The following is an 18,706-nucleotide window of genomic DNA, read 5'->3' as shown; positions in this document are numbered from 1 at the left end:
AAAATATCAAAAATACCACGCAAACCTGTTAAACTTACGCGACGAACTCGTTGGTACGATTTAAAAAAACTTGACTAATTTCGGCATTTCTTTCCTACGTTTCGTTTCGTTGAGTTTTCTTTGACATTTTCTTACTTTTTGACAGTTGTTGTTAATACTGTAGTTAGCACAAAGATGGCGCTATAAGTAGAATGAAATTAGAAATTATGAAATGGAGACAAAACATAGAAAGATTTGATTGGTGGATTGAAATAGATATAAAATTGATTAATTAATTTGAATTAATTAGATTATTTTAAACAAACTCTTTTAAATGCGATTTGTGCGTGTTTTGATTAATGATTTATTTAGAGAATTGAATAATATAGAAAAGGAAAAAGTAATTAATTAATTTATGTATAATTTTAAATTTATTACACAAAAATTAATAAAAAAACAGATTAACTTAGTTATTAAAGAATAATTTAATGAAATATATGCTTATTATTATATTTGTATGAAAATATTTTAAACTAAACAAATTAACGCCATCTATTAGAGATGTTTAATAAACAATAGGTCAACACCGCGAAATTTAAAGAAACGTCAAAATAGCTCTATTTATAACCTAAAAATGAACGCGTTTAAGTCTTTAGATTTATAACCTAAAAAATTTCAACACCGCATACTTTAGATATACTAGATAACAGATAAAAGCGTACATTTTTGCCGTTAAAACGTTTTAAATGCGTATTCAGTTGTATATTCGTTTTTGTATATTATCTTGTATCCCCTCCGTTTTGTATATAAAATCGATGTACGCTCGCGTAGTGTCTTCACAATAACCTCACCCGATTGGAGGAGCGTTTCGCTTAAAGTTCAAGTTGAACGGTGTTTATATATTGAAAAATCGATTTTGTACGTTTCAGTTATAAAAAAGTAATAAATAGTAAAAAAATCGGACCAAATTCGGGGTTATGTGATCTTTTTGAGGCCCTCCAATTCGTTAATATCAAAAATACCACGCAAACCTGTTAAACTCGGTAAAAAATCAGCATGTATGTGTCTTACACGGAGATAATCTTCGCGTTTTCAATCCTTTTGTTACCATTTTTGTATGAAACAAGTCAAGCTTTTCGTTATTATCTTAAATTTGTTACCTACGTCGTCGTCGTTTCATTTATCGCCCTCATCTTAACCCCGGTATTTATCTTCAGAATCAAAAATGTGAGAAATTTAGTGTAAGTATTTAATAAAATCAATTTTTATCTTATTAATTGTTTCTTGTGTTTATTTTTTTTATTTAGAATTGCTTCATATTTATGCAGACATGTCTCAACATTAATCGGTTTAAAATGGATATTGAGAGGTCGAAAACATTTGGAGAAAGATGCTTCATATATAATCGTGTCCAACCATCAAAGTGCTCTGGATGTTTTAGGAATGTTTGATTTATGGCCAGTTATGGATAAGTGTACGGTGGTTGCAAAAAAGGAAATTTTATATGCTTGGCCATTCGGTTTGGCCGCATGGTTGTGTGGTTTAATTTTTATTGATAGAATGAACTCGGAAAAAGCAAGAACAACAATGAAAGAAGCAGCCGAATGGATTAAAAGTAAAAACGTGAGTTAAAAATATTTTTTAATCTCATTTCGAAACGTTTTGAATTGCTTTTTATCTCTATTTGATTTAATGGATATGTTTTTATATTGAGTTTTGATGCTTTATCAGTTTAAATTACATAAAACACTCCAAAAATTGCTTAAAGTATTTTTTTAAATGTTTTTAACTATTTAATCTATTGTATAAATTGTTTATTTTTAATAACAAAAGCTAAAAGTTACTGAAGGATAAATAATTGTTGAGTCATCTTTTTTATTTGATAAATTGGTTTATTTTCTTCGAGATAATAGAATTGTAAATAAAAGAAAATATTTATTCATTGTGGAGTTGGGATCAATTGTATTATAAAAATAACCAATTGAAGTATTTTTCTTTATCTGAAATGAGCCCCCAAAACATGATAAGCTACAGATACAGATAAAAGGACATTGAATTGTTTAATTATTTATTTTAAAAAGCTTCCATTCAAACCACTTGACTTATTTTTACGTAACATTTCTAGGATTATCATTTTATCTTTCCATATTTGTTCATTGATTTTTGATAAGATTTTAAAGATAGATTATTTTAAACTAAATTGGGATCTTACATTTCTATCATTATAGATTTTACACCATAAATTTAGTGGAAGCAATGTCTTGACCACTTTTGGGTTCATACAATATTTGTTGTAGGTTGGTCTCAGTTGTTAATGATTCCATGTATTATTATTATTATTGCTGCCAGGCTGAGGGGAGCGCCCCCTCTCGTCACCGCGACCTATAAGATCTATTGTAACTTTAGCCCTCCAAAGGTTTAGGGCAAATGTAGGTCCTTAATGAACCTTAGTATTGCTCCAAAGTCTTGTTCCTTTATGTCAGTAGGTGTCAAAAAAGCTTTACCGAAAATGTTGTGTATTAGGCAGCCTGTAGTAAAGTAATTACACAGTATATGTTCTGCCGTTTCTGACTCGTCGTTGCAAAGTCGACAAGTTTGATCCTCAGCAGATTTAAAGGGCGCATGGTCGATCAGGAAAGCTGAGAGCGTCCTTAGATCCCCTTGGTTTTGTTTTGCGACGGAGTTATCATACTCTTCGCTTGTCTGTGACCTGGAAGTTCTTTCCAGCGTAAGGCTACCTTTGAGGCCTCCCAACTGTTGTTTACTTGTTTTAGTTGGCTTTTTTGTAGTCCACAACCGGGTTGGGGTCCAGTGAAAGGTGTTTTCGCTTCCTCTCTGGCCACCTTGTCCGCCTTCTCATTGCCATCAATGTCTCTGTGACCTCAAACCCACCATAGGGTAACATCATTGCCCCTAGCGAGTTCTCTCAGATTGTTGATACACTCTCTGATCACTGTGGACACATGTAGGCCTGAATCGCCTTTAGGTCAACCTGACTGTCTGTGAAAATGTTTATGGATGCACCTTTCTGTCCCTTTTGTAAGTTCAAAGCGGTGCAGAAGTTTATAGCAAGTACTTCTGCTTGAAAAGTGGTTGTGTCCGAGATGAGGGGCAATTTAATGCGGCTATTTGGTCCACTAATGCCCATATCCGTGTAGCAGGCAAGGGCTCCTCTTTTTATTTGAGGCCCACCCTTCTTCCAATCATCTCTGCTTCTAAATATGTCCTTATACGGCTGGTTGAAATTGTATTTTGTCGGCATAAGATCCGTTTTAATTTCAATCAAGTAATTTAGACGTGTGTCATTGAGGATTTCGAGGTGTCCTCTGAGGTTATCCTGCATCAGCTTGAGTGAAGAGCATGTTTTCAGTGATAAGGCACTTAAAGCTGCCTCCTTTTGTATATACAGGATATTCCTATAAGTCGTGGCATAATTTTAATCACAAATACTAATTCGATTACGATTCGTGTAAAATTTAAGTACATATTCAAATAAAATAACTTCTTTGTCGCTATAAAATTAATATAATTAGTACCGGTTTCGGCTAAAATGCCATCATCAGCTGAATCTACAATGATAATTAAATGACAAGATCTTAAAATAAATGATAATATAACTTACTGCCAAAGATAAAACAAGAACTTAAACATAAGTTAAAAGACTTAATGTAAAACTAAAATGAAAATCTTTAAATATAAATGTAAAATATACAACATTTTTGGACTTACATAATACATCATACTTACATCATTGTAGATTCAGCTGATGATGGCATTTTAGCCGAAACCGGTACTGATTATATTAATTTTATAGCGAGAATTTCTTTATTTCAATACCTAAATTTTATTTAAACCCATAAATGATTAAGATATGGGCTCTTAAAGTTAAGAAATTTTTAATCATTTTCTTAAATATTTTCAATATGGTTTGTCTGAGAAAGATAAAATTTGGTAGAGTGCAATTTTATCATGAAAATTCGTTTAAGATCACTTTTGAAAATATGCAACCACGTGAGCAATGCTATACAGGTGTTCACAAAGGTTATTTCTTTAAAACTTTTTTTATTATGTCTTAAACCCTTCAATTTTAGAACTGCTTCTAAAAGCCTATTTCATTTTAAAATTATTTTTACTCTTAGAAATTTTTGTTTAGACGCATCGTTTTCGACGGATGTATATCTTTTACGTTTAGAGTCTCTATGGATTCGTAGGAGGTGTTATCAAAAGCCACCATCTATGTCTATGAAAGGACATGGGGCTATCTCTTTGGTTTGCAATTGTCCCCTCTAAAGTGCTTGTCAAAGCATGGAGAGCAGTAATTGTTGATTTTACTTTCTGGTAAACATGTTGACTCAAATTTAGTGGATTAGTAACAAGCACTCCATTCCTAAAATATTGATCAATTACCTTTTCCATCCCTTTGAGGAGAAATGAAGTTAGGCTAATTGGTCTGTATGCCTTGGGATCGGCGTTTGAACGCCTACCATCTTTAGGTATGAAGACCACCTTTACTTTTCTCCATAGTATAGGTATATAGGGATATTATTACTGGAAGCATTCTTCTATGCCTTTTTGCAGAAAAATAGGCAGAATTCCATCCCCTCCAAGCAATTTTAGAGGCTTGAAATTAGAAATAGCCCACCTTACTCTGTTGGGTGTAAAGATATTCGCAGCTATGCTGCGAACCCTACCGGATGGACGGGTTATAGATTCCATGTATGCGAACTTATCAATTCTTTCCAACGGCTCAACTTTATTCCAGAAGAATGCGCCGGGTTTTACGTTTGTTTTTGTATACTTGATGTTAAGTAATTGTCGTTGCTCAATAGGCTCGGTCAACGTCAACTCCAGCGAAGATGTAAGTCAGAGCACATTCAACCCAAGGATATTTAATCATACAAAGAAGACGATTTGGTGCTTCAAAGTTCAATGATAAAGGAGTAATTTCGTCAAAAGCGCGTCAAATTTCTTTGCACACAGGGTGCTAAAATATAACTTGTTGATGTTTATATCACCAGTATAGTACAGATAATCGGAATCTGAATTCTATTTGGAATGCAACAAAAGATGAAACCATAGTTATCAAGAAACGTTTCAGCGTTGACAACATTTATACAGGATGTCCCATTTTTTTTTAATTTGTTTCCCCAGCTGCTTTTTTCCAGTTCCTGATGCCGAGGATACTTTCTGGGTCTTCCCGCTGGCTTGCGTTGGTCTATTTTAGATTCGAGTTCTCTTTTAGATGTACTTTGCACCCATATGTTAATATTGGCTATAGAATACTTTGATATAAACGTATTTTATTGTTTGGGGTATAGACCATACGATCTAAATATATAGAGAAGGGTAAAATATGCTTTGTTGCCTGTGCAATCCTTCTTCGGACTTTCGGCTCCTCGCTGCCATACTTTGATAGTTTGACTCCCAGATCAATAATCCCAGTTCGATAAATATTTCCTTCGCTGTCGTTATTGCTCTTCCCATTATATTAATGTCGTCAACACATGCTGCTATTTGGAAGGACTTATTATTCAAGATGTTTGAAGAATTGAGCGAAAAGGAAAGGTACTTTAACATTTTTTTTTGAATTCTCTCCAAAAGAAGACGATGCGAGATATAATACAGTGACCATATAACAGAACCATACTCCAGTCTCGGCAGAACAAGCACCCGAAAAAAGTTACTCCCAGATCTCTGACAAAAGTCAACTTAAGCAGGTAGATTCCACCTATACAGCAGGATGAAGGGATATGAGTAGTTCTACGTGTAAATGTGTTAGCATTGCACTTCTCCACATTAATCCTGAGCTGATTACGATCGCATCATTCCACCAAGATATCAAGATCCGACTGCATCGAAGTCGGAATAAATATTACAAACAGTTAGAGTAGTGGACATCTTGATAAATACGATGAAACAAGACACATAAGCCCAGGGGAAAAGCCAAACATACTGGCGTCTGTGAAGTTAGCACCTCATTTTTTTAAAACTTCAAATTTCTCTTGAGTTCCCATTGCACCCCATTGAGTTCTATAGTTCTCTACCATTTTTATTAAAAGTTCCGCAAAATAGGAAGTTCTGGGTAGCACCTCACGAGTTCTAACGAAAATGATTAAGGCTCGAAGCCGTAAAACTAATATTTAAGAAAAGTGCGCGATTTGAAGTGTTCACATTGAGATTTCGTAAATGTCCCGGAGGGGTGAAAATTTTGAAAAGTTCCGGGAGTTCTGGCAGGAGTTCTGAATAGCACCTCACGAGTTCTAAAAGATATTTTAATAAAGTTTTTAGATACGTGCATTCGTTTAATAGTTATTGCAAATTTTGTGATCTCGTTTTGTGAACTTAGCACCCCAAAAAGTCAATATCGATGTTTTTGCCTATTTTTGCGGAACTTTTAATAAAAATGGTAGAGAACTATAGAACTCAATGGGGTGCAATGGGACTCAAGAGAAATTTGAAGTTTTAAAAAAATGAGGTGCTAACTTCACAGACGTAACATACTGAAGTTCTAGAGAAGAAGATCGAGATTGATCGCATCAAATGCATTAGAAAAGTCACTGTGTACCACATCCACTTGACTACCCTTATCTAAGGATTCTCATATTACTTCTGTAATCACCGCAAGATTACTAATCGTTGAACGGCGGTTAATAAATATTGAAGATATTGAACAATAAACCTGGTTTGGTTCAAGAATTCTGTAGTTCTGAACAGTTTTGAATCTTTCCGGGCATACGTCTAATATGCAATATGTATGCGCAGAAATGTACTGCATCAAAGACCTGACCATACAATTTCTGATGACAACGCAGTATTGATATCTAGTTATTATTATGAGTTATTACAAGACCGTCACGATTAACTTATTGATTCACTAAAAATATGATAAATACTAATATGTACTACTTTGGCAAACGTCATCCTTCCAAAAATTAGAAAATTACTAATTCCAAATCTAAATGTTATCTTTATAATGCATCACTTTTCCTAGATTTACGACATCCTCTTGATCAGTACGTCAAAACACGACCATCTCATCGGCACTTTCTTTTTACCACCCAGGTTTTCCGGAATGTGTTACTTGAATTTTTTGCAAACTAACTTGTATGACCTCTTAGAAGACAACAATAAACATGTTTTGGTTCAAGAATTCTGTAGTTTTGAATCTTTTCGGCCATGCGTCTAATATGCAATATGTATACGCAAAAATGTACTGCATCAAAGACAATACAATACAATTTCTGATGACAACGCAGTATTGATATCATAAAGTGATTTATTTTAGCAACTTTATTTTCTATGAGGATACGTCAAAGCTGAGGTATACAATGTTGAACCCTTGAAGCTCTGAAGGTGGCGATTGAGGACATGATCGCTGGAATTTCACAGATATACACTTCTTTAAAAGTATTCATTTCGTTTCTAGACTGTACAAAAAACAAAAATTGTTTTAAAATATTTTTACTTATTTTTTTTTTTGAAATTTTTCATCTTAACTACATAGTTCTAATCAAGCTAATCAATAAGTATTACTTAGTGGAGAGTAAATTGGTGCCAATTGACGACGAACGACTTTCTCGTTGTACGACGTCGTTCCGTTTTAAATCAAAACCGTTCGCGTTTTAATATTATTCCATCGATGTTTAAAGTTTCGTATTTCACAAAAAAAGTTACCTCACTAACAATAAGTACTCTATGTGACTGAAATAATGCATTATTGTTATAAACCGAGGTTGCTAAAGACACTTTAATACTCACTAAACGTTTACGTTTTATGGAGTAACATTTTAATTTTAAGGATTAAAAAAGATTTTGTACAAAAATTTATAAAATCTATTTTTCAAATTATTTACGCAACATCGCTTTGATTAACATTAGTATCGTTACTATTATTACTTAGATTCATATTGCTTTTATTTTTAAATTTGCGTGGTTTCGGAATTGGAGGAGTATCGACTTTAGTTGAATAATGCACGTAAAGAAAATCATCCTCGTCTTTATACTGAGAATAAATCATTCCCATTAATAATAACGGGTACAATATTTTTCCGGCCGCATAAAATCGTAGCGGTTCTTCCGGTCGAACGTTGCTTCTTTTTCGTATTAAATTTTGCAGTTGACCGAACGTCATCGTTTTCGGTATTATGAACATATCACGTCTCAAATCTATCTTTTTCGAGTCGATCGTTTTCTGAACCACCACCGGCACACAATCTGGATATAGATAATTTAACTCTTCGGATGCCGCTTGACGCGTCGATATCGGATGTGTAGTTTTAAAAATCGATTCCATTTCTTCCGTTACATATTTAGACATTTTTTTTACCCCTTTATATCGTTGAATTGAAATTAATGATTTAAACGACTTGTTTCGTACAGCAAAAAGAATTGTTTGTCACGAATATTTAAATAAAATTAATAAACGTCAAAGTCTTTCTTAATAAAAATCATTTGTGCATTGAAATACAATTTTAATTTCATTTGAAACACTCTAATGTTATAAATAACGAAGGCCGTTAAAAGAAAGTGATTCAAAATCCTTGTACAGCCAAACAAAAAAAAATTGCATTAATTTATTAACCTTTGATCGGCTCTAACAATTGAATTCTTTTTATCTGTCATTGTCCCACCGATTAATTCAATCTGTGGATAAATTTTGAATATAAAAAATTAAAATTAATGAAATGTTATATTTTTTCAGACTAAATTATGGGTGTTTCCTGAAGGAACGCGTCACAACACCGGCGAACTTCACCCGTTCAAAAAAGGAGCCTTTCATTTAGCCATTTCCGCCCAAATACCAATTTTACCTGTCGTTTACAGCCAGTATTATTTTTTAGATGACGCCAATCGACGTTTTGACCATGGTAAATCATTTTTTAAATCATTTGTATTATAAGCTTATATATTTGCGGAATAACTAAAACTAGAACATTCGGGTTTAGCCATGTGGCTGTTGTAAAGGAAAATCAACCATCGACCAAATCTTCCTTCTTAGGCAAACCCTAGAAAAGACCTACGAATACAGGATGGACACCTACCACTTATTTATAGATTTTAAAAGAATTCAATATCCCAATAGATTTAATTGAAATTAGTAAAAGCAACGTTCTCACAAATTAAGTGTAAAGTTAAGGTCTAAAATAAGTTATCAAGATCCTTTCAGACAGGCGTGGGGCTACGCCAGGAGGATAGCCTATCATGTTTACTGTTTAACATCTCTCTGGAGAAGGCTGTAAGAGAATCGGATATAGTAAATAGAGGAACCATTATTAATAGAAGCTAGAACAAAACGGCCTTCAAATCATTGGAAGGAGCAGTAGGGAGACAAGGGCTACATGTAAATACGAAGGTTTCTAATAACGCTCAGCTGACACCACCTAAAGATGTATAATATAATAACTCATTCGATTTGTTCAACTTGGAATCCTTCTCAATGAATGAAATTGGTGATGCCATAAATAAGCTTAAATCTAAACGTACAGAGGGACCAGATGGTATTCCCTCTTACATTGTGAAGGGCTGCAAAGACGCCTTTGTAATGCCATTATACATAATTTTTAATTTATCACTTGTGACGAATACATTTCTTAATTTACACAACTTAACTATCTTTACGGATTACGTTTCCAAAGCATTGGATGCTAGAGCTCAAGTGGATGTTATCTACACGGATTTTGCAAAAGCATTCGATAGGGTGGATCATGATACGCTTTTGCACAAGCTGGCACAACACGGGTTTTCTTATTCTACTCTTAGTTTTTTTGTTTCATATTTGTCCAACAGATTTTATTACGTCTCTTATAAAAACGCAGTATCAGATATGTTGGGGATTGATTCAGGGGTTCCGCAGGGTAGTAATCTGGGACCTTTGTTATTTTTGTTATTTATAAATGATTTGCCCCTGGTAATTAACTCAACCAGATGCTTACTCTTTGCGGACGATCTGAAGATATTCACAACTGTACACGACTTAACTGACTGCCGGTCCTTACAGTCTGATTTAGATAACGTATTTAATTGGTGTCGGCTCAACAAGCTCCATTTTAATGTGTCTAAATGTGAGTCAATGACGTATACATTGAGGAAAAGGTCGATAGAATTTGTATATAAAATAAATAATGTGAATTTGAGGTGTGTTGTTAAAAAGAGAGACTTGGGTGTGTTGTTTTCGCCTGGTTTATGCTTTGCTGAACATATTAAAGCCACAGCAACCACAGCTTTGCGTCTCTTAGGATTTGTCATTAGAAATGGGTACAGTTTCTCAAACTTACAGACGCTGCAATTACTGTTCAATTCTTTAGTGCGATCTAAGCTGGAATATGCGGTAATAGTATGGGATCCCGGGTCAATTCTTTATTCTAATTTAATAGAAACTATTCAAAATAAATTCATTAGGTATCTCTCTACTACAAAAAATTCCGTGTTTTCATTGGTTTTAGATCGTACGAATTTGCACGCAAATTATTTAAGATCACCAGGTTGTCTCTCAGAAGAAAAATTATATCACTCTGTTTTCTGTATAAAATGTTGAATAATAGTGTAAATGCTCCATTAATATTAGAAAATATTGGTTTCTATGCGCCTGCATATTGTGGTAGGCTAAAGAATCTTTTCTATATTCCTCGGTTTTCAACTGCACTGAGACGAAATTCTCCTCTTATTAGAATCCTTTCACTGTACAACACACTGTCGGCTTCTTCCTTCATACCTCTGTTTGGCATTGGTATTAGATCGTTTAAACAACATTTGACACCTTTGATAAGTGCTGCAGCCACCCAGTAGCCAAACTTGATTTTTGTCATTGAATTCTGTAATTTGTGATGTAATTCTATTCATTTTTTAATGTTTTGGTTCAATATATCCTCCGCGCGTTCTGTGATGGGTTAATTAACATTTATGCTTGATCTTGGTTGTTTTGTTATTTTTGTTGGTTATATTATGTACTAGTAGACTTAAGTTCTGAAATTTGTAATTAGGGGCAACCCTGTAATTTCGGGAGTAAAATAAATAAATAAATGTGATTAGTGAACCATATACGTTGAAAGGTGTAAAGGAATTTATACAGGTTGTCCCGTTGGAGCGGCTGTATCTCGACAACGGTAAGGCCTAGAGGTTTGGGAAAAAAATCCTTATAGGCTAAGTGGGCAAGAAAAATAGCTGAAAATTATTTTGAGGATCGTAATTCGACCGCTAGGGGCGTAACTGCCATAGGGAAACATAAAACATAACATTTTTAAAACATAAAAAGAAACATACATATTCCCTCTATCTCAGAAAGTTGGACTATGAGCTATAACTTTGACAACATCATTAAGGGCCGATCTTACAAGTGTTGGTATAATCAGTGGAATAGTTATTCCCAGAATAATTTATTCGCGTCATTAATTTAACGAATGCGTCTTATAAAGCTTTTCTTATGCTAGAATAGTTATTCCAATGGTTGGTAATACTGTGGGTATAACGCGCAGCGCGCATGTGGTTTGTTTACGTTCTGTTAGTTCTAGTTTTATAGTTATTCAGCGCTAGGTTGTTGTATATTTATTGAACTAAATGTAGAACTAATACTAGAACTAGAACCATTAGAGTTTAGACGTCTTAAGAGACATATGGCTAAATCCGAATGTTTATAGTTCTAAGTCTAGTGTTAGTTCTAGTTTTAATTACTCAGTCCTGCGATCAAAAACTTTTTGTGAAACTGCGAAAGGCGATTTTTGTTGATTTTTGAGTGCTGAATCCGGGAAAAATAATAAAAAATTTTCATCACTTTTAGTTTTTTCGCAAATTTAACTTATTTTTGAATGTCTCACAAATTTTAAGTTGAAAATCACCATTACGCATTATTCATACAATAATTATTACGTCTGATTGATTATAATCAATGTCAAACAGTCTCTGACTTATTCCTAGAATAAGCTATTCGCGTTAAATTGCACGGTATAGCTATCCTGTGCCGTATACCGTTACTTATGCTATACGCCGGTATTGTAGACGTTTATTCTAGTGTTTATACCAACATTAGATTGAATAATACCGCATCGCTTTTGTTTTGCGATATTGTACAGCACATAAATGTTATTGCCTAGAACCTTCATTCACACTTTATCCAAGCTTAGAACTGGTTCGAAACTACTTTTGAGACGTGTTTAAAAGCCAACGGATCAATGAAACATCAACAATGATAATAAAACAAAATATACCAAAACAGTTAGAATTACTTAAATGTTTGGCAAAAATAGGTCACAAATTTTCGAACTACCTTCCTTAAACCTTAAACTATCACAAACATTTAAAAATAATTTCTGAAAGGTTTCGTTGACGTTTCAGGGATATATGTAATGATATAATTTCGTTGACGTTTAGCGTCTGCATGCCGGACAAGAAAGATACTCATACATGCTTCCTCAGAAGATATGCATATACTGAGGAAGCATTTCTGAGCATACCAGACTGTGCACGCTGCAACAAAATAAAATAATAATAAGGGAAGTACTATACCTACTTGTTACTTACCGCCTACTGTACCAAATTTCAAAATTATCAACCAATAATTTCTACGATTTCTCATTGATTAGGACAAATAAAGCAAGTATAAGAGTAGGTATGCATTAAATATATTTAGTAAATATTTATACAAAATATATTACTTAATTGGTAACTTAAATAAAATTCATTAAGTATTTTCTTTAACTAAATCTAGCGGTGAAATATAAAACGCTTATACAAAACTGACCTGCGCTATCCTAAACCTATATTCGAACGATTCGAACTGAGAACAGAACAAAACACAATAAAACAAGACATGACAAGACGCTGATCGCGTCACCGCGGCCTGCCACATGCGCACACGTTCACAGGCGCTGATGAAGATATTCCAGACATGTTTCAGACACATTTATAGAGAAATGTTTCTGCTACATATTATAATGATAATTCATAGATATTTCTACTGAAATGTATTTGATACATATATTTAGATACGTTTCGTAAAAATCGTATCTGTCACGTATAGGAAACATAGTTCTAAGATGTTTCATTTAATTCAATGTACGTTAAAATTGAAATGTATCACAGATGTTTCTTGTTTACTGAGTTACTTTACCCCATAAATAAAGGGGTGAAAGCAATGTGGGTTTTGCTCGAACCAAGAATGCATATTATGCGAGTTTACATCAGCGTGTTGAAAGGTGCTTCATGCATCCATAGCATTTGTGATAAAAGCTTTGGATATGCCCGAATCATATTTAAAAGTCAATGATAATAGTTCAGTCTGTTATCATAATCGGTATCTGTTAAGGCCTGATGTAAAACAATGTGGTGGAGATACATATTATTTTCTTGAGGAGTCCTGTAGACAATTGTTTTCGGGGTTCCTAGATTATGTGGGATCGCATTGCGTACCAATGTGATTTACGAATTCATAGAGATGTCTGAATAGGCTACACGTTGCCAGTTTCCCGTAATCGCTAAGCCAATCTTAAAAACACTTCTAGAGAAAAATGTCTTTCTGTAGTAATTGCATTGCACATTTTCATCATACGCTTCTGCGTTAGTAAATGACATGTTGACAGTTACCATCGTTATGTGATTTGTTTTTCTCGATGAGGTAATTGGATCCGATTGAGGGCACTCGAGTTTTTAACATTTTCTTCTATAATTCGAGAACGGATGGCGATATTGAGATGCGGTTTTCACTAATATTTAGCAAATTTTAAGTTGACTAAGGGTCTGTCTGTGAAGTAAATAGTACTGTTCCATTTAACTTTTTTCAAAAATCACAGAAGTAAGTAATCGCTACAGATAACGCCTTCTAACTTATTTCTTTTAAACCGATCTGTCTTACTGAAAATATCTTTTAAAAGATCATAAAATGCTCTTTCAAACAAGACCAAACATATTCAAATCGGTTGAATGGTCCAGGAGATATTAAAATGTAAACATTTGAAAACGCTTTAGCCTCCCCCTCCCTTATTATGACAGATATGACAAATATCGCGAAACAAAAGTGATGCGGTATTATCCAAGTTACTAAATGATGTTGTCAAAGTTATAGCTCATCGTTTAACTTTCTCAGATAGCGGGAATTTCATGTTTCTCTATGCCAGTTACGCCCCCTAGCGATCGAATTACGAACTTCAAAATAATTTCCAGTTATTTCTCTTGCCCACTCTGCTTATAAGGATTTTTTCCCAAACCTCTAGGCCTTACCGTTGTCAAGATACAGCCGCTCCGTACGCTTAACGGAACAGAATGTATACCTTGTAACCCAGCTAACTGAAAATAAGATAAAGTCTGCTGAAATTAGAAAACTGTGTTTTATTAATTATCATGTTCTTAAGGGTAGTAAATTCCAGATACACCCACAGCAGCCAGATACCAGTCTCCATCTGGCAGCTGTTATTGTATAAAAGGTCCAACATCTCCATCTTAAATTTAATTAATATATTATAAAGTCTTTAAATTTACTTGGTAACTTAATTTTACGTTTACTACGTATCATTATTGGTATTTCAGTTTCAGATATTTCAGCAGTATGATTGCTGTCGGATTTATCTACCTAATATAGTTATATGTTCCTCATCATCAGGAGATCGCGGATGTGTTATAGCTTCATTATGTGATTTTCTCACATGAAAGCTGTACTTGTGATTAGACCTAATATAGTTATGTTCCTCATCATCAGGAGATCGTGGATGTGTTATAGCTTCATTATGTGATGTTCTCACATGAAAGCTGTACTTGTGATTGTTGAACATTCTCTGTTGTTAATTTGTACGATCTGGAGTTTTCTTCCTTCTCAACTATCTTAGCAGGTATCCACTGTTTGTTTATCTGAACTGTCATATGGTTTAAAATTTAGTTCTTTTCTTAATCGCTTTCTGTCATGCGTATTTTTATATCGTTCTTGATTTGTTTTGAATTTATTTTTATTAGAAATCATTAATTTTTGGTTGCAATTTATCTGGATGAATTTAGTTCTTATTATTCTTGACATTAGCATTTCTGCTGGAAAATATCCTGTATTTGGGCATGGAGTAGCTCTATACTCCATCAGTAATGCTCTCCAATGCACATATAAGCTGTAACTTTTCTTTAAAATTTTTTTGCTATATGCACTGCTTTCTTTGCCATTCCATTACTTATTACTAATTATTTTAAAGTTCCATTGTTTAGAAATTTGTTTCAAATATTCTGAACCAAATGGTACATTGTCAGCTATTATTACCTCTGGGACACCATAACTTGATGACACAATTAGTAGTTTATCGCTAATTTCTGAAAATGTCTTAGTTTTAATTTTAAAAATTTCAATCCATTTGGACAAACAATCTATTACAACTAAATAATCTTTGCCACTATATGTCATTATGTTCATTCCTAGCTTTTGAAGTGGTCTCTCCGGTATCTCATGGGACATTAATGGTTGTTTTCAATTCGTAATTGAATATCTTTCACAAATCGAGCATTTACTGATATATTCCACTATTTCATGTATTACACTAGACCAAAATATAGCTTGTGTAGCTCGTAATAATGTTTTTGTAATTCCCATGTGGCTCTCATGCAACAATCTTAAAGTCTTAACATTTTCCTGTTCACAGCGCCATGATTTATTAATTATCGTGTTCTTAAGGGTAATAAATGATACACCCACAACTTCCAGATGAAGACTGGTTTATTGTGTAAAAAATCCCAATACATATTTAGAATACAAGTCGTTAGGCCATGCATAGTACACAACTTAACAATACAACAGACTGTATATGGCTATAGAGCTTACTTTAGACTGAGAGAAATATTAACGTCAGGTGTCACATATGCGTCAGAAATATGGACGATGACAAAAAAATGGTGTAAACTTGTTAGGCTGCTTTGAAGGAAAGATTGCAATTTTTTGCCTAGAGGAAGATATAAGGACTGTGTGGAAGAAAGTCTAAAAATGCTGGGAGTTAGAAACTGGAAGGCCAAGGCACGAGATAGAACAGAATGTAAGCTGATCCTAGAACATGCCAAGATTCTCCAAGGGTTGTGGTGCCAATGATGATGATGATGTGTCTCATAAGACTGCTAAACTCGAATGATTCTAGTTCTAGTGTTAGTTCTACTTTAGATGTAATAATAATAATAATTTATTGTTTTCCATATTTATACTAAGTACAATACTTATATAATGATTATCCCTTTAACCAGCCTCTCTCTCTGTCACCCTACGTCTCCTCGCTGCCACCACCTCCCTCATCCATCTCCTTTTCCCTCAACTCACTGCACTCCCCCAGCAGATCTCCCTCTGCTCATCCTCCATCCAATATCTATTGGTCCTTTCTTCATTGCCACATATGAACCTGGCTACCAACTTCTTCCCCTCTATCATTAGGTACTTTGGTAGCCCTTCCGCTACAATTTCGGCATATTTTGGGTTGTACTACTTTCCTTTATCGTCGTCCTTCTCTCTTGCATTCCCACATCCCTGCTCTCCAGTTTTTTCTACATCTCAATCGTCTCTTTTCTTTTCTTATTCACTTCTTCCTTTGAATACCCCGCTTTTCTGCAGTATTTCTCGCTGCCTACAACGCTCTTTACTTGCCTTAATCTGTGTGTAGCACTCCTCCAAGATTTTGCAATGCCCTCTGCCTTCCATCCTCTCCTCAAAATGCACCGTTCGCTTACCCGCCTCCACCCTCATGTTATCTATCTTCATTTCTTCCCGCACGATATATCCCAGAGTCTCCCTAGCCAACCCCAACATTCACCTCCAGTATTAGTTCTACTTTTAGATTCATAAAAATATACAATAATCTAGAGTTGAGTAACAATTAAAAGTAGAACTAACAAATTGCTTGTCAATTGAAACAGCTAGCCAGCAATAGATGGAGCGCGTGTATTGAAAGGTTTAAGAAAGGTTAATCTATTCAAATCCTTTTTTTGCAGGTAAAATAATGATAACGGCTTTACCACCGATTCCTACAGCGGGTTTAACCGCTAAAGACGTCGATTCATTAATAGAAAAGACAAGATCGATGATGGCTCCGGTTTTCTACGAGAGTAGCAAAGAAGTTATGCGATCTTTAGGGGTTTAGCACTAAAAAAAAATAAGTCTTAAAAAAAAAGAATAAGAAATGAAATGTGATCACCTCCTTTTTATGAAAACAAGAACGTATATAGTCCTTTATACCAAATTTACTTTTGTATCTATGCCGTTATTTTCGCGTTTTTTTATTATTTTTTTTAATTAATATTAATTGATTAACATGGGGAAACCCCGGAATGAACTTGCCGTACTTAAGTCAGAAAAATAAATGTTGGAAAAATGCGAAAGATTAAGTGATAATTAAGATAAGAAAAATTAAAAGAATTAGATCGTTCTTAATGACTATGAGAAAAGATCTCAATGTACCAATTTCTAAACGTTTTTTACTAAATTTTTTTTTAAAGTTACCATAATCTTCACTTTGACGTAGTTTTATATATGATGTAAAATGTATACGTAGTTATTCTATGTAAAAAAAATTAAGGAAAACTTATAACATTAAGATTCAAAAATAAATACCACAATAAATCACAATAAAAGATTTCTTTTATTTTATTACTCCATTTAGTTGAAAAAATAAGGACAGAAACTATTATTTTAATTATTATACTCTAATAATACATCTAAAAAGCAGGACCTTTTGATTGGCTTTCTGCCCAAGCTTTTGCAATAGTTCGTTTCATTTCATCATCACCTTGGTTGTACCTACCAAAAAAAATTGCCAATTAAAATCATTTATTTTAATTAAAAAAAAAAAACTAACATGTCTCTCATAATATCCACTAAGCCTTGAGTACCATCTCCTGAAGAATCTCCATCTCCAGGAGTTTTAAACTTTTTAGCCTCACTTGCTCTTTGTTCTAACAAAGTGACATGTGACCAAGTCTGGGTTTGATCAACCTTAGCAGCTAATATCTTAATAGAATCTAAAAAAAAATAATTACATTTACAAAAATTAATTTAATAAGATTATTTGTACCTGTTTTAATAACAATCGAACTTTTTTCTGGATCTATTGCATGCAACAACTTATTAATAACAAATAAATAATCTTTATTCTCTAATCCACGGATTCTCAGTTCCAAAGATTGAGGTTGGAATGTACAGGTAACGTTTTCTTTGGGAATTGTTTCAACTTTTGGAAGATTAACATAAAACGTGACGTTGGTTTTCGATTGCCCCCAAGCATATTCATTCAATTTCACTTCATAACTTTTTCTTTGGGGAACAACAACCGAAACGGGTTTAGAAACATTTTCCCCACCAGCTTCAATTTGAGTAGCTTCCTCTTCGAGTTTTTGCAATTGCGTAGCGATTTTCGCAGCTTCCAACGTGAGCAAATCTTTGATTTTCCTACGTTCGGAAAGTTTAGATAGCTTTTCTAACTCAGCTTGATCAAGTTTTAACTAAAAGAATTATTGATTTTTTTTACATTTTAAACATAGTGTAATTAATTAAAATCATACCTCGGTGAGCGTTTCTTTTAATGATTTATTCATTTTTAATCTTTTAAACACACCGGAATTATTAAATAATTTAATATGGAATGAAATTTAAGTAAAATGTCACAGTGCTTTTAAGCCTTTTAGGTTAGGTTCTAGAATATTCATTGGCGGCAATTTATAGCGCCATCTATTGTTAAAAAAAATTTTTTTTCTAATTTCTAAACAGATTAAATTAATACTTTTTAAATTTTAT

At 33.7% G+C, this 18,706-nt stretch overlaps 2 protein-coding genes across 2 annotated transcripts; one reads left to right on the top strand and one right to left on the bottom strand.

Annotated features, from left to right (window-relative positions):
- Window positions 1–644: 644 nt before the first annotated feature.
- On the top strand, window positions 645–17,550 carry LOC111415846 (1-Acylglycerol-3-phosphate O-acyltransferase 1). Its single transcript, XM_071194704.1, has 4 exons — window positions 645–1,220; window positions 1,287–1,602; window positions 8,681–8,846; window positions 16,909–17,550. Exons 1-4 carry the CDS (start codon window positions 1,036–1,038, stop codon window positions 17,055–17,057), a joined length of 816 nt encoding a protein of 271 aa, XP_071050805.1. The 5' UTR covers window positions 645–1,035; the 3' UTR covers window positions 17,058–17,550.
- Window positions 17,537–18,617, bottom strand: LOC111418921 (calcyclin-binding protein). Its single transcript, XM_023051627.2, has 4 exons — window positions 18,475–18,617; window positions 17,988–18,414; window positions 17,772–17,934; window positions 17,537–17,713 (listed from the first exon to the last, which is right to left on the bottom strand). The coding sequence occupies exons 1-4, from the start codon at window positions 18,505–18,507 to the stop codon at window positions 17,632–17,634; spliced, it is 705 nt and encodes a 234-aa protein (XP_022907395.1). The 5' UTR covers window positions 18,508–18,617; the 3' UTR covers window positions 17,537–17,631.
- Window positions 18,618–18,706: the final 89 nt, after the last annotated feature.

This window comes from Onthophagus taurus, chromosome 3, assembly GCF_036711975.1.
Source record: "Onthophagus taurus isolate NC chromosome 3, IU_Otau_3.0, whole genome shotgun sequence".
Classification (NCBI taxonomy): Eukaryota; Metazoa; Arthropoda; class Insecta; order Coleoptera; family Scarabaeidae; genus Onthophagus; species Onthophagus taurus.
This window is presented reverse-complemented; position numbering and strand designations above follow the sequence as displayed.

Coding starts and splice junctions, on each gene's coding strand:
- LOC111415846 (XM_071194704.1), top strand. CDS start 1,036: ATGTATGTGTCTTACACGGAGATAATCTTCGCGTTTTCAATCCTTTTG. Junction 1,221..1,286: donor AAAAATGTGAGAAATTTAGT/GTAAGTATTTAA, acceptor TTTTTTATTTAG/AATTGCTTCATATTTATGCA. Junction 1,603..8,680: donor AATGGATTAAAAGTAAAAAC/GTGAGTTAAAAA, acceptor ATATTTTTTCAG/ACTAAATTATGGGTGTTTCC.
- LOC111418921 (XM_023051627.2), bottom strand. CDS start 18,507: ATGAATAAATCATTAAAAGAAACGCTCACCGAG. Junction 18,415..18,474: donor TAAAAGAAACGCTCACCGAG/GTATGATTTTAA, acceptor TAATTCTTTTAG/TTAAAACTTGATCAAGCTGA. Junction 17,714..17,771: donor GTGGATATTATGAGAGACAT/GTTAGTTTTTTT, acceptor TTTTTTTGGTAG/GTACAACCAAGGTGATGATG.